Source organism: Caretta caretta, chromosome 11 (assembly GCF_965140235.1).
Source record: "Caretta caretta isolate rCarCar2 chromosome 11, rCarCar1.hap1, whole genome shotgun sequence".
Taxonomy (NCBI): domain Eukaryota; kingdom Metazoa; phylum Chordata; order Testudines; family Cheloniidae; genus Caretta; species Caretta caretta.
This window is the reverse complement of record NC_134216.1, coordinates 51,878,539-51,894,998: the sequence shown is the minus strand read 5'-3', so window position 1 is coordinate 51,894,998 and position 16,460 is coordinate 51,878,539. Positions and strand designations below refer to the sequence as shown.

At 39.0% G+C, this 16,460-nt stretch overlaps 1 protein-coding gene across 1 annotated transcript in view; it reads left to right on the top strand.

Moving 5' to 3' along the window:
• Positions 1-16,460, top strand: part of COL5A2 (collagen type V alpha 2 chain) — a 167,606-nt gene that overhangs the window by 96,575 nt on the left and 54,571 nt on the right. The window contains exons 9-17 of the mRNA XM_075118014.1: positions 1,453-1,497; positions 2,584-2,637; positions 4,844-4,897; positions 6,463-6,516; positions 9,241-9,294; positions 10,034-10,087; positions 13,223-13,267; positions 14,577-14,630; positions 15,778-15,822. Coding sequence (XP_074974115.1) covers positions 1,453-1,497; positions 2,584-2,637; positions 4,844-4,897; positions 6,463-6,516; positions 9,241-9,294; positions 10,034-10,087; positions 13,223-13,267; positions 14,577-14,630; positions 15,778-15,822 — 459 coding nt within the window. The remainder of the gene's footprint in view (positions 1-1,452; positions 1,498-2,583; positions 2,638-4,843; positions 4,898-6,462; positions 6,517-9,240; positions 9,295-10,033; positions 10,088-13,222; positions 13,268-14,576; positions 14,631-15,777; positions 15,823-16,460) is intronic.

The window sequence follows — 16,460 nt, the reverse complement described above, 5'->3', positions numbered from 1 at the left end:
TTTGCAAGGTCTTTGAAACGTAGTAAAATAAATAAATTCCCAACTTTAAGTGACTTTAAATTGTCACTCTTAAATTTAATAATTCTGTTGCCCAAACCTGTCCTCCTTAGTTTATTGCTCTCAGTGTTCTCTTTATTCCCTTCACTCACTTTGTCACAGTATTGTCTCCATGGATATTGCCTTTTCTTCCATTCCCATTTCTAAATATGATGCTTTTTCCCTTCTAGCCCAAGCTCTTTACAGCTCCCCTTGCTTTATTTTTCTGGCCCTTTTCAAAAATTTAAATCTCATTTCAAAACTGCTCTTTTTTCGCTTTTTAAAATGCTGCTTCATCTAGGGCCTGATTTAAAGTCAACTAATGTCAATTGGAGCCTTTACATTGACTTTATTGGGCTATGGATTAGAAATTTTGTATCTTTTTTCTTTTCTTTTCAACCCAACATTTGATTCTCACCCGGTGGTTTACTTGTTTGTTCCTATATTTTTTATTGGTCTGTTGCTGTTTCCTTCTCTTACCCGCTCCTTGTACTGGAAATGTAATATGGAACCCACTTAAAAACCATGGGTTTTGTGTTTAAGATGGAACATGAAACTTGTATGATACCAGTTCTTTGTGACTTTGTCAAAACGCAAGTTCTGCTCTCCTGTAGTATTCTCTCTTATTTCCCTAGTGTTCCTAGAAGCCAGGTGAGAATTGCTTTCAAACAAAATTGTTATTGCTCTCAGAGTTGAGGTTTCAATTCAATAAGTTATTTTTCTTAAATTTCCCTCCTTTTTAAGGGAGGAAAATTTCATGAAATTCTGAAAAAATGTATTGTGAAACTCGACCCTTTAAAAATAGTTGTTAAGATTTCACAGATTCAAAACACTACTGAGGCCCTCTCCCATACATTTAGTGTAGCAGGATAGGCACAGTACAGCACTGGTCCTGCAGTTCTACTCATTTGAATAATGAGGCAGAGATTTGAGTTTGGGCTTGGAATTAATTAAACATGACATTTGGCTACATTGTACTTGACAAGTTTATTTTTGATTGTTACATTTTTGTTGTAGAGTGATGCAGGCCTCAAAGCCTCACAGGACCTAAGGCCTCACCACACATTCCAAGCTTGTGGCATAACTAAGAAGAGAGTTTCTCTCCTCTCACATTTAGTGACTCTACAGAGAGAAAGCAATCCAAGGTTTTCAGCCCCTTCTGAATTACATGCCTCCCAATTTTCTGATTCTTCTTCAACTCCCTTCCTCTTCTTCCCTTCCCCTTTTGACTCCCTTCTGCACCTAACAGCCCAGTGTCTACTGAGTATCAGCTGATTGTGCTTCCAGAGGCTTTGACCATAGAAGTATTAGCTTGAAGGTCACCATCAGACATGCCCTTCTGCTTGGTTTACATGGTGAGATGATTTGATTTCATTTATTTTAAGACTGTTTAACAAGCCCTTGTGTTTTTAATAGGGTCCAGTGGGTCCAAGAGGTCCTCAGGGTCAACAAGGACAACAAGTAAGTGATTTGTTCCATGGTATTTAACATAGATGTACACAAAAGGAATAAGAACAGGCAGAGTGCATGGTATCTAAAGTTTTCATGTAGGCCCTGTTTCTCGAAAGTATCCCTCATCAAAGGTGTAAGTCCTTTACTAGTTAGGGATGTACTTAAGCATGCAGTTAAGTGCTTTCCTGATTTAAAGCCATAAAGATGTAGTGCACACACAGAAATTCCATCCTAAAAAGTATTACTGGTCTTGTATTTAAAGAATAACAACATAATCTCTTTTATTTCATGGTCATTTTTCAGTCTTACAAACCACAAGTATCTTGATATTCATTATCTTAGATGCATGTGCAGTTTATGCTCAAGTCAGAATTTACTTCCTGGTTTTAAAATTGATTCCAGTTATCAATGAAACGGCTTTGTTTCAAATTTACTGGCCAAATTCTGCCACCCCTGTGAATTTTGAATAGTACCTTACTCCTCCAGTAATCCCACTGGTTTGTGGCTCTCTGTTACTGTTCTACTTCGGTGAAGTGTTTATCCTGATATTTGATGTACAAAGGAGAAATCTGTTTAAAGTAAATACTGCATTCTTCAGAGTTACCTTCTGCACCGAAAGTCAGGAATCTTGGTGCCAACATAAGTCCAGTGATGGTTTATCAGGTTTCAGAAGACAGTCATGTTAATCCAGAGAGACCAATTTGCTATCAGGTCCATAGGAAGTCTTTTTACTCAACACATGTTTTAATTATGGCACTCTTAAATAACAGAAAATGGTGGCTATTAACTTTCTCTGGCTTCAGTATCAGCACTGAGCGGGCTTCAGATGGGGTAAAGATATGCTGAGCTGCAAAATGTGCATGTGGCTCAGGACTCTTCTGAAGTTTCAGGGGTATTAGGATCCAGGGTATTCATTTATTCCATTGTCATGACATGAGTTCAAATCTGGATCCGAACTGTCTCAAGAACAGTCATTATTCCGATCTAGGTTGCTAATTTGTGCCTGTATAGTTTTTACTATTTGTAACAGTTTTCCAGACCACTACCTTTGGTTCTAATCTACTCTATATTTATCCTTTTTTGGGTCAATTTTAGGGTGGTATTGGTCCCACAGGCCCGCCAGGTGAATCTGGGGATCCAGGACCAATGGTAAGGTCAAATATATGTGCATCTTCCCAGTGTAATATTGCAGACTGTAACAGTAGAGACTATTCTAAATTCTCACCATACCATAGGCTCCTCTCTTGCTGCATGCACCAAAGTGACCATGTGAGAAGGGCTGCAGTCAGGACTGGTAATGATATTTTTCCACTGGTTCACTGAGTTTTAATTGCTTTGAATGGCAGTGATGGTCCACACCTGAACTTGAAAGGGTGTCAACTTTTATTAATAAATAACAGTCCAATCTCAGAGTGGAGGGAGGTCTCAAGTGGGGCTCCACAGGGATCTGTTCTGAGTCCAGTGTTATTTAATGTCTTTATTAAAGACCTGGATGTAGGACTAGAGAATATGCTGATCAGATTTGCAGATGACACAAAGCTAGGGTTGCAAACACTTTGGAGGATAGAGCTAAAATTCAAAGGGATATGATACATTGGAGAACTGGTCTATAGATAACAATATGAAATTCAACAAAGACAGATGTAAGGTGCTACCCATAGGGAAGAAAAACCAAATGCACAAATACAGATTGGGGGAAAACTGGCTTGTCAGCAGCAGTGCTCAGAAGGAGGTGGGAGTTGTGGTGGATCACAACCTCAACAGGAATCAACAATGTAATGCTGTTGCAAAAAAAGCAAATGTATTAACAGGGGCACAGCATGCAAGTCACAGGGGGTGATAGTACTGCTCCGCTTGGCATTGGTTAGGTCTCATCTGGAGTACTGTGTCCAGTTTTTGTCACCACTTGTATAGAAAGGATGTAGAGAAACTAGAAAGGATCCAGAGGTGAGTGACAAAGATGATCAAAGGGATGGAACACAAGCCATGTGAGCAAAGGCTGAAGGAACTGGGCATGTTTAGTTTGGAAAAGAGGAGATTGGGGGGCACATGATAGTGGTCTTCCAATTCTTGAAAGGATGCCATAAAAAAGATGGAGAAAAATTGTCTCTTGCCACAGAGGGCAGGATGAGAGGCAATGGGTTCAAATTACAGCATAGCAGATTTAGATTAAATTTCAGGAAAAACTTCCGAACTGTAAGAACAGGAGGACAATGAAACAGACTACCTCAGGAAGTCATGGAAGTTCCTTCAGTGGAGGTTTTCAAAAAGAGGCTGGATAGCCATCAGTCTTGGATGGAAGAGGAGATTGGGGGGCACATGATAGTGGTCTTGAAATACTTGAAAGGATGCCATAAAAAAGATGGAGAAAAATTGTCTCTTGCCACAGAGGGCAGAACGAGAGGCAATGGGTTCAAATTACAGCATAGCCACATGTGGCCCATCAGGGTAATCTGATTGTGGGCCATGAGACATTTTGCTGATGTTGACCATCTGCAGGCACGGCCCCCCGCAGCTCCCAGTGGCTGCGGTTCACCGTTCCTGGCCAGTGGGAGCTGCGGGAAGCAGCGGGTTGCAGAGACATGCTGACTGCTGCTTCCCACAGCTCCCATTGGCTGCGAGCAGTGAACTGCGGCCACTGGGAGCTGTGGGGGGCTGTGCCTGCAGATGGTCAGTGTCAGCAAAAAGTCTCGTGGCCTACAATCAGCTTACTCTGATGGGGCGCAGGTTGCCCACCCCTGGCTTAGGCACAACAAATCCTACATCCTGGCAGGGTGGACTAGACGACCCTTGCGGTCCCTTATATCCCTATGATTCTCATGATTAGCGCTTTTCATCCACTGATCTCAAAATACTTGAAGGTGAATAAACATTAGTATCCCTGCATGGCTGGTGGGGTGATTTTAAAAAAGAAAGATTAGAATGATGGTCCCAAGTTCACACAACAAGTCATGGGCAGAATCAGGACTACAGCCCAGACTCCAAGAACTCTGCTGTAATCGCTAGCCCTCGCTGCCTGCCAAGAGAGTGGATATTGCTATTAGTTTCACTTGACTGCAGTGTGTAAGGTCTCTGAAAGGCCCCTGCTCATGATCCTGACTAAGACTCTGGTATAACTAAAATACACTTTTGCCCTCATAGAATTCATCCCACATTTTATTCAAAGCCTAGTGTCGCTTTCCTAGGGCATTATGGAATAGAATGGTTGAGAAGGGATAAGAATTATGATGGTGCTGAAAATAAAAATCCTCTTCACTACTGTATGTTGTCTTTATAAAATGACCTTTCAGAATGAAATATATTTATTTTCTGGGGGACTGTTGATTGATTAATGTATGATGTATTTAATTACTAGGGTCCAGTTGGTGCTCGGGGCCCTGAAGGACCTCCAGGCAAACCTGGTGAAGATGTATGATTTTTTTTGTTTAGTACCTTGTTTTACTTTTAATAAAACATGTATACTTCTCATATACAGTTGCTGGCCAGTGCAGGTGTGTGTTCTGATGATTTCTATCCATTTCCTTTTCACTGTAACTTCACTATTCACCTCCAGTGTCATAGCTACTAACTTCCTGCAAAGACGACAAGACTTCCGTCTTGTCAACAGTTTCCCTTTTTTACCTTGTGGGGCCAGTGGTGAGCTATGCAAGGTACTTACTCCCCCACAGGGCTAAATGGAGCATCTTCCTAATGTTTCTTGCCCTGCTAGCCCTCAGCTTGAGATGCCTTGTTTGGAGCACTATGGTTAGTTAGGGAGAAAAAAGAACCACAATAATATTGATCTGGATCTATGACATGTGTTGTTATTTTTAAACCATTTGATTTGTTCCTCAAAATTTAACCACATCTGTAAATGAAGGAATGAGTTAGTTATAACTGTGATGTGTTACAGTAACATATCCCTGCTTTGAACAGAGGGTTGGACTAGATGACCTCCTGAGGTCTCTTCCAACCCTTATCGTCTATGATTCCTCTGCCACCAATTTGTAACCTCATACGACTAGGTGAAGGATTTTCTGGTAGCGCACATGTATCCTGTGTTTGTAAAAGCAGGACTGTTGCACCTTAAATTGAATTTTAACAAGTTGTAAAGATTTAAAAGTAAAAGTCAGTTAAAGTTATGGAAATATATCATATTTTGTGAAGACATAATGAACTCCCTTAGTGGCAATTATACAGTACAAATAATTCAATCAATAGGAATTTTAGGAAAGGATCAGCTCTTAATCCACTGAAGCCAATAGAGCCCATGTTGCTCCTATTTCCAGACTCCAAAGAGGTCCATTAGTTTCCTTTATAATCTGTAATGAATGTCGTACCACCTGTGTCTAGAATTTTCCTTTTCCTAAATCCTTTTAGCTTCTTTAAGTCTAGAGCCCTGGATGCTTTATAACTAATTCGTGCAAATAAAGGATTGGTTGGTGGCTATGGCTAACTGTAAATAATCCTCTTTAAAGTTCACTTACTCAATTCGAGTCAGATTTCTTTCACCTTCAAATTGCACAGAAAATGCTTTCATTGAATTATGCTTAATTATTCAGAATTCTGCACAGAGACAAGGAAAGATATCAAGCTAAAGCCCAAACCACTGGAGGTTAATATTACCACAGAAAATTTTTAGATCATGAACAAAGTTAAATTATCATTACAAAAGGTTAAATTTTTACTAAGCCAGAACAAACTATTCTGCAGCGCCATCTAGTGACACTGAAGTACACTTGAGACCCACTTTAAACCCAATACTCCAGAGTTTTCATAAGAATTTTGTTACATTAATAAATGTAGCAATCAAGTTTATTACTGTAGTCAGCACAATTAAATACATATTATAGGACATGAGTGTAGTTAGTTTATGTTACTGGAGAGAAAACTGATGGAGGTGATTTGTTGAATGAGGACATGAAGTTTGAACAGAGAGATAATAAGGTAACTTATTTTTGACTTTCTTTTATCTTCACTTTTTTTGTTTTTTAGGGTGAGACCGGAAGATCAGGACAACCTGGCGAGATTGGATTCCCAGGATCTCCAGTAAGACCATGATAACTTATAGTTTAGTAGACATACTGTTTGTGGCAATAATAAATATATTTGTTGTTTTTAGTAAAGTGGTGCAAAGTAGTTACAGTTACTATTTCAATACACTTGTAGTCAGTTTTCTTTAATGAACTAATACAATGTTACATTTTAGCAATGGTTGTCTTGGGTTATCCCTGAGGATTCTTTTACAGTCCCACAATGCCTCTAAAAGACTTCAAAGGAGACCAGATCTAAGATTGGGGTCAGTATACCTTCTTATAGACGTATGTTCTTATCTATGGTCACCATCTTAGAGAACTCTAAAACTAAATGTAAAAAGTATAAATGTATAACAACTGTGCCAGGATGCTTGTGCTAGAATGATGTCATAGATGCAGAATATCATCCCATGCAGCCAATAACATTTTCACCTGCTGTAAAATGGTGAAATTCATTTTTGACAGCAATGAATTCACACCACTGATGAATACAATCCATCGAGCGTGATTCACCATTTCCCAGCATCTTGTGTTGTTATTTACACCAATGTGGGATAAAGTGGTACCAGATCAGAATGATCACCACTTTGCACTGGTGTAAATAAAACTCAAGGCGTAGGGTAAGGGCGACTTCAGTACTCCTACAACAGTCAGGTACTCTCAGTGCAAGTAAAGGGTACCAGAATTTGGTCCTTAATTATCACTGCTGCTCATTTTTATGGATTTCTCTAACCAGATTTGATATACTTTAAAATTTTTCTCCTTTTCTATGTTATTTACTGTTCACGTATTTTGTCTTTTCAAAAAAAAAAGCAACTAGTTATTAAATCAGATACTTAATAAAATAAATGATGGGGAAAGATTATTTTAAGATGATGAGTTTGCGGTATGTTTCATGTCTGACATATGGCATTCATTGGGCTGGTTTCTCTGGTTCCCTAAGCTCACAAAGGGACCTTAAACCAGCCTGAGATTCCCTCTGGAGAATTCTACTTTTTAGGAGGAATCTTTGGCTGAAGTAAAGTTGGTGAGATGCCCTTCCGATCTCCAGTTTAAGTGAATGTGGTGTGCCTGCTGGTGGCATGTTGAGATTGGGGCGGGTGGGAGGGTATTGTGTAGCAGGGGATCAATGAGCCTGATCCCTGTCTGGTGAAAGGTCTGCTATAGAGCTTATGCCAACAGCAAAAGTTAGAATAGATCCTCTGCTGCTCTAACTTCCACTGGGGGAAAGTAGCTGGGGATCAGGGATCTGTGGTCAGCTCTTTGCTGCCAGTGCTGTCTACTGAGTTGGAGTGCAACTCAGACATAGAGAGGAACTGGGGTTATTGGTTTTTTTAGATTGGATGTGGTATATGTTGGTACATGACATTTCAAACTCTATGACATAATATGACAATACTAAAGAAAATGCTGCTCTTTGTATTAAATAGTTCATTTTAGCAGTTTGTCATCCACAGTATAGTTAGCAGTTCAACAGCGATTCCAGTCAATGAAGAGGAAATGAAAGTGTCATTTTATTTATGATGGGGAAGTCACAGGCATCCAAAAATGCTTCCCTTCGTCATCTGATCCCAACTGCTTTGTGTTGAAGGAGATCCCATTTCTCTAATGTTGACAATTCAATTTTACACTCAATCAGAGCAAGGAGTATAGGGATTTTACCCCTTTGTTTTTTCTGCGCATCAGTTTCCCTTGTTAAATGCTCTTTCTCCATACACATTCTGAGGCTTCATTGCAGCACACTGATCTATGGATGAGAGGCCTGGTGTCCAGCCTTAGAGACTGCAATGACACCTTTCATTGCCTATTTGCATTTTGGGGGAAACTGAGCCCCTTTGTCCTGTAGAAGTAGAAAATGTAATCTTTGAAATGATAACAGTGCTGGCATAATGTTCAAGGCCTGATTCAGCAAGGTACTTAAAAGCATGTGCATAGTGCGATTGAATAATCAGTTGGGCACATGCATAAGTAATTTGCTCAACTGAGGCCCAAGAGCAGAAGGTACTCCAAGTTTCAAACATATGTGAACAATATGGCAACACAGTAACACAATATACTGTCACAGGCCTAGCTACCTGTTTTACTAGGAATTGTTTAGGCCTTTTATTTTAAAAAAAAAAAAATCTGTGTGTTTTGCCCCATTTTCCTGTACAGGTAAAAGTACCCCAGGTCACTTTTGAATAGTTGCTAAGATAGTTTCAGAAACAGTTTGCTTATTAGGCTGCTTTAGTGGTGTTTTGTGATTCAACATATCACAGTGTGAGAAAGATTAAAATTTGGCAATTGATTTTATTTTAATTTAAATTATTGCTGTCTTCTGATCCCACTTAACTTGTTAGGTTCCCTTCTCCTTATGTTAAAAAACTAGCTCTGATGTTGATTATTACTCTCTTACTTCTGTTATGGATTTAAGGCTTGATCCAAGGCCCAGTAAAGTCAATGGGAATCCTTATTTACTAGGAGACCTATAAACTTTAGTATGACATTATGGTGACCATAAAAGGGACATTCATCTCACATGACCTCATTGTTACATGCTGTGTGTCTTGCAATGCTGTATCCCCAAGGTGAAGGTGTATTAGATATCAGTGAAGTGGATGTACCTAGTACTTTGTTCCTAGTTCCCATACCTGTCTTAGCTGCACTAACAGTAAGTGTATCTACTCAGATGTGTAAGGAGAGTATCGACTGTACAGCTGTAGGTCACTTTATCTGTGTTCGTGTTTTTCTATTTTAGGGATCTCGAGGCTTTCCTGGTGCTCCAGGACTTCCAGGTCTAAAGGGCCACAGGGTAAGCATTAACCTGTCTGTCTTACAGATAATCTTTACAACCGTTGGAGTTTTTGCAGTCAGCCTATTGGATGCTAGTAGACTATTTGACCTATTTAGTAATGGCAAAATCATGAGAGTTAGAGATGGAAAAGTCCTACCAGAAAACCTAGTCCATCTTCCTTTAAGTGCAGGTTGATCTCTAGTGTTTTTTCCATTCTAGTTTCAAATGTCTCAGGCAACTGGGAAGAAATAAAGTAAGCAAATACTGTATTAAACTCAAGCGAGGACAAACCTGACCTTTGGCTAACTGTTCTCCCATCATGTTGGCAGATCTGGCACTAGGAAGGGGAACTCTAAGGTTGGACATGTTTATGAAACAGAACAGTTATTAATTACCAAGATTTGGGACTAGGTTTCTTCTTCAGGGAGCAATAAATAGGGTTACAGGGAGAATAAATAGGGTTACTGTGGCTCAGAGTTTTCTCTTCATTGTTTTTAGGTTCTTTATATATATTTGCAAGATTCTTGTTCTCAGAGGGAACAAACCCAAGGAAATGTATCTCACACAAACAGCTGTTTCATTTGAAAAGTATTTTAAAACATTTTCCCCATCTCTTTTCTTCTTTGTATTCTTTCTTTTTCTCCCCAGCTCAGATCCACCCTGATAAAAATATTTAAATAAAAGATTATTTCAATGATAAATATTATAAATTATTGTTTGGCTGTATCTCTTTATACTTATATATTTCTCCTCACAGGGACACAAAGGACTTGACGGTCCTAAAGGTGAGGTCGGAGCAACTGGATCCAAGGTAATATCTTCATTATGAAATTTGGTTTTGGGTTTCAAAGGAGCTGTAGTGTTTTGCTCTTGGAGTGTCCTAATGATTCATGTTTATATATTTTAGTGTCTTTCATCCAAAAGGATCCTAAAGCCCAGAGAATAAAACCTGTGGAAGAACACTGATTAATCATGCTTTCTATAATGCTAAAAACAGCTGAAGATAATAGATCTTTAAAACGAAAAAAAAACTTTGCTTCCTCTGCCAGTCACCAACTTCTCTGATTATTTATTTTACTTATTAAATAGCTCCATAGGTGTGATTGGTCTGTTTTTGGGGCTGCTACTTGGAACAGAATTTCATTGTTCCTGAGCAGAACTGAATGGAATTTCCCTATCTGTGCAATCCACTTTACTTGCCTAAAGCTGAAGAATTTGGGCCTTATGTAGGAGTGCCAGTGGATTGGGGAGATGAAATCCTCACCCCCATCTTGGGTCTGTAGTCTGTGCGTTAGCATAATGGCTGTAGATTATTTGTGTCATTGGCAAGTGTTGGGATCAGTGGATCCATGTTAAACTAGATCCCATTAATCCTCTTCTAGCTAGATCCCAGGCCACGTTTGTACTGCTCAGTGGCTCATGTGGAACTGGCATGGAGATACTTCCTGTGGTGCACAGATGCTTTGTACATTTGCCTTACACTATTTTGGGCGTGTGGACAGGCCCTACATCTATAATTAGGCATGGCAGAATTTGATTTTTTAAATAATTTCAACAGATAATATCAATCTTTATTTTTAAGCATTTTCTTCAATTTGTAGCAATTTAAATGTTCACAATTGCACAAAATTATGGGTTTTAAACTTTTTAAATTTTGATCTATTTAAATTCTCACAGTTGAGGGAAGTTATTGGGGTGTCAGACAATAATTATTTTATGACAGTAGACATTGAGATTCAAAAGGTTGAAGCTTTAGAACCATTAAAACACAAATTGTCAACATCACATGTCAAAATTTACAAAGAAAATATCCTTAAATCAAACTCTAATAAGTTCTCAAGCAACATTTTCTTACTTTGCCTATCTGAAGATGTCGATTACTATCAATAAAAATATTTTTTCTTCCGTTTCAGTGTCAATCGACATTTACTGACATTATTGTATGTAGTATCTCTCTAATTTACTGACATTAACCGATAAAAATCGAATCCTTTCAAGCGATCTATAGTGTAAAATAACCAAACTGAAAGGAAACTTTTCTGGTATTCTTTATGTGCAAAACAGGCCCAAACTTGCTTCTTCCCCTTTGCAGGTCAGCTGTAAATGGATTTAGTTTAAAGTAGTTTTAACACTGTTTAGCCGGCTAGCATGGATTGCGACAAGTTGTGTTAAAGCCACTTTTAAAAAGGGTACCAGTCTCCTTTATTGGTTTTTTTCCCTGCCATATTCATACTGGCCTAGTAAATGGTGTTGAAACTATTTTATCCTGCAGAAGGCAGAAACTGCAGATGGTTTGGAACTGTTACCTTTAGATTAAGTGGATATAGAAAAACTAATTTTGGTTACTTCCAGAATAAAAAACAATTTAAAAAAATTGAACATGTTGGGCCTTTTTACAAATCATCACTTATTAAATCAAAGCACTGCAGGTTGGTTTGTCTTAGAATCATAGAAGATTAGGGTTGGAAGAGACCTTAGGAGGTCATCTGTCCAACCCCTGCTCAAAGCAGGACCAACACCAATTAAATCATCCCAGCCTTTGCTTTGTCAAGCCGGGCCTTTAAAACCTCTAAGAATGGTGATTCCATCACCTTCCTAGGTAACCCATTCCAGTGCTTCACCACCCTCCTAGTGAAATAGTGTTTCCTCATATCCAACCTAGATCTTCCCCACAGCAATTTGAGACCATTGCTCCTTGTTCTGTCATCTACCACCAGTGAGAACAGCTGAGTTCCATCCTCTTTGGAACCCCCCTTCAGGTAGTTGAAGGCTGCTATCAAATCCCCCCTCACTCTTCTCTTCTGCAGACTAAATAAGCCCAGTTCCTTCAGCCTCTCCTCATAAGTCATGTGCCCCAGCCCCCTGATCATTTCGTTGCCCTCCGCTGGATGCTCTCCAATTTGTCCACATCCTTTCTGTAGTGAGGGGCCCAAAACTGGACGCAGTACTCCAGATGTGGCCTCACCAGTGCCAAATAGAGAGGAATAATCACTTCCCGCGATCTGCTGGCAGTGCTCCTACTAATGCAGCCCAATATGCTGTTAGCCTTCTTGGCAACAAGGGCACACTGCTGACTCATATCCAGCTTCTCATCCACTGTAATCCCCAGGTCCTTTTCTGCAGAACTGCTGCTTAGCCAGTTGGTTCCAAGCTTGTAGCGATGCATGGAATTCTTCCGTCCTAAGTACAGGACTCTGCACTTGTCCTTGTTGAACCTCATCAGATTTCTTTTGGCCCAATACTCCAATTTGTCTAGGTCACTCTGGACCCTATCCCTACCCTCTAGCATATCTACCTCTCCCCACAGCTTAGTGGCATCTGTCTTGTCTAGACCAAAACATTTTTCTAAAATTTCCCACCATTCAGTTCTGCCATTAGTAGCAACAGTAGAAGCACACCCGTGTATATAGGGCACAAGTGTCGGTTGGCATTTTAGCCATGTATCCTGTAGATTAGATTGCTCTCCCTGCTCTAGGGAGTATGATGTTAACAGTTCTTGCTCATCCACACTGCTGTTGTGGTCAGTCTTTGTCTTCTTACATTTCCCCACCCAACCCATCCTGCCAATGAAAGAGCTGACCACAGTCTGGTTCTCTGGCAGTCAGGCACACTGACAGTGCTCAATAATAAATCATCATCATTGTAGCAGATTGGTGGGTCAGGCATGAATATATCTGGGGGAGGAGTGGAAGGTACTATTCTCTTGCTGTATTTGGAAACTTGTGCATTATTTAGCATATCTCGTAGAGATGAGCTTATTCTGCTTCAGTGGGAACTCAGAAACATGGCTCTTCCCATCAGCAATGGGACTGATTTATGTAACTTCCCACACATTGCTATGCAAATTTGTCCCTAGTATAGCTAAATTAAACTTAAGTGGTGGTGATAAGAGATGGAGTTTCATTTTCCTCTAACTTTTTGTGTGTGCTTTCATTTGCATTTTTAGGGTGAAGCCGGACCAACTGGCCCAATGGGTCCAACAGGCCCTCTAGTGAGTGTTATTTGCAATGTTTGCAATTGGATTTTCTGTTCTGCTTAACGTGTAGCTATGAGACTGCAAACACCGATCCCTTATTTTTTGTCATAAGAAGCCTGTAATGCATTTAGGAGTTAAGTTTTGTTGAAAACCATGTCTTTCAGAGCTAAATTCTGTGCTGGTGTAAATGGGTGCAACTCCATTGTAGTCAGTGGAGCTATGCTAGTTTTATACCAACAGAGAACCTGGCCCATTGTGTTCCATTGTTCCCCAGAACTGAGGCCATGTAAGTACATTGCCAGTAACTGCAGTAAATCAGAAAATTAATACAAATCTGAATTAGGTTTTGGTATGATCTTTTCCCCATTGTGATTAACCCCTATATACCCTTTAGGCCCATCCTGATTCTTTATACGAAAATATTTTAATATAATGAAAATCTCAAAGTAGGTCACTTTGAGTCAATAATTGAAATTATTTCAGTTAGAAAAATATTAGCAAAGAAAACTACAGACAGATGATTTTTGAGTTTGTGTGTAGAATAAACATGTGGGGTGAGGAGTCTCTTCTCTCTGGCAATCTCAGAATGCTTTTACTTAGCTGGTATTTAGGGCATCTGTAAAACTATAAGCATTAGTGGAGATAAAGGCATCTGGTTTTGATGTGTTATCCTGTGTGGTGCAGAATGTAATATCTCTGAAATGGATCTCAATTAGTGAATCAGCCGTAGTAAATGGGATTGAGTATTGACCCTCAGTGAGAGAATTTAATATGTAGAGAATTTAGTCTTTGTGTGGCTGAATTTGAAATAAAGCTACACATGGAAAAGAGAAATTACAGAGCAATTCAGTTCCCTTGGGCAAAACTTGAAAGGCTGACCAAGGACATAGATTTGCTTCAATTTTATGGGCACCATAGACCAGGGTAATTACTAGCAGAAAAAACAGTGGTCTGATCCTGTAACACTTAGTCACATGAGTAGTTCTTAGTCATTCTTGTATTCTTATAATCATGCTGTCTTTGAAATGTTTGGCACCAAATTTCATCAGTGGGAGCAAGACTGAACCCAGTGGAATACCTCTTATGAGTAAGGCTTGTCAGGTCAGACTTCATTACTCTATAAGTTCTGGAGTAGGAGTGCAATGAAAAGTTTTTATTGAAAGAAAAAGGAAAAATCAGAGACGTTTAAAAGAAAACTGAAGAAATGTCTATACTACGGTTATTCTGAAAAAAAAACAGTAACAGTGAACTCCTGCATTCCACTTCTTATTATTCTCATACAATAAGTATTAAATTAAAGCGTTTTTCTGTTCTCTTTCCATAGGGTCCTAGAGGAATGTCAGGAGAAAGAGGGCGAATTGGACCACAAGGCGCTCCTGTAAGTGGATTTGAGGTTTTGCTGCTGTCCGTTAGCCCTACTGCTGTGCTTTACTTGTTTTATCTAAATTACAGTCACGTTTCTTCTTTCAAGTTTTGAGCTTGCAAAAATTTACTAATGAGTGAGTAATTTACTCACTCTCATGCTCACATTTACGGCCCCCCCCCCCACAGGTAATCCTTTTATAGTCCAAGTCTACTGCAAGAACTGAGTACAGATTTGCAGATCAGAGCCATAATTTACATTTAAAAAAGCAACAGTATCTTTAAGTTACAGACATTAATTGCTATATTTTCTTAACATAGGTGCCAAGAATAAACTGGATGCATGGGGTGACACTGAGAAGAACTGTACAAAATTGTTAAATATGTTCACAACGTTTTTCATCAGTTTTGTGATCCAGAAATTACATTTTTGGTTTATAAAATTTCTGTGAAAAATCAATTTTCACAAAAACTTGCAAAATTTGAAATTGTATAAGTTTCTGATGCAAATTGATTTTCAGCGAAAAAAAAGCCCCTTAAAATGAAAATTTCAAAAGTAACCTTCTTTTAGTTCAAAATAGAAAAAATGGTCTCACTAAAAACAAAAAAGTGAACTTTCTTAAGTACTTCATGATATGGGACCATCTCTGAAAAGAAATGCAAAAGAAATGTAGTTTTATATTTTGTTTCAGGTTTTTTTTCACATCTCTACTCATGGCATTTATGAGTCTAGTGCAGTGGTTCTCAATCTGTTTACCATTTTGGGCCACATATACAGCTCTCAGTGTGTTATGTGGGCTGCATCCACACACTATATATACTACCTGTATGGCCCTGAGGATGTCACATGGGCTGCAGCTGTGTGCTCATTGGGCTGTAAGTGTCCCGCGGGTTGAGAATCACTGGTCTAGTGTGTACTACTCTTCACAATAACAAACATGAACTCCTGGCCCCATTAAAATCACTAGCAAAAGTCCCATTGACTTCAACAGGCTGTGATTTCACTCTAAAACTCTTCTGTGTCCATTCTGTGATGGATTTATGGACCAGTATAATTTAAAGACAGTTGTAAATTGGCTCCTTTTACAATCACTAATATTCAAGGACAGAGTTTAATAAGAATTCCTATAAATGTACTGTGGCTTGTCTATCTTTATGTCTAGGGTGGACGGGGTTCGCATGGTATGCCTGGGAAGCCTGGGCCAGTGGTAAGTTACTTTCCTTGTTCCCAGTGTTATGATCTTCCTTTGCCTCCAGACATCCTTTAACCAGAAGGATGAGTAGTTGTTGCCATTTTTTAGTCTGGTAATTGAAGGCAATTCCTCAATATCTTTGAATGATTCCTGATAATGCCACAAAATTATTAATCACAACTGTGGAGATGTGTGCTCTGAGAGCTAAATCACTAAGATTTTGCTTCCTTTCAAGTAAGTGATTTTAAGTAGTGAGTAGGCTGGTGCTTTGTTCATCATCCCTCAGGGAACTGATGTGCTGCTACATTAATACAATGGAATCTAGATGCAAAAAGATTAAGCATTTTAGAAATACGTATTATAATAAAGAATCATTAATAAAAAGTTGTCTTTCTTTGCAAATAAAGATGTCAAAGGAATTTATACCAGTTCTCAGTAAGAAGTAATGAATTTCACTAATAACAGAAGGATGTGAATTTGCTACCTCAAATCCATAAGGACTATGTATTTTCAAAACTTATAAGGATATGTAGCCCTTTTTTTAGAAGAAGTCATACACTGAGCTGATGAACCAGAAACATACACAAATGTATTACCAGCTGATAAACTGCCTCCTTGAAAGATCAATTTATTACAAAAGACTAATGTCATTT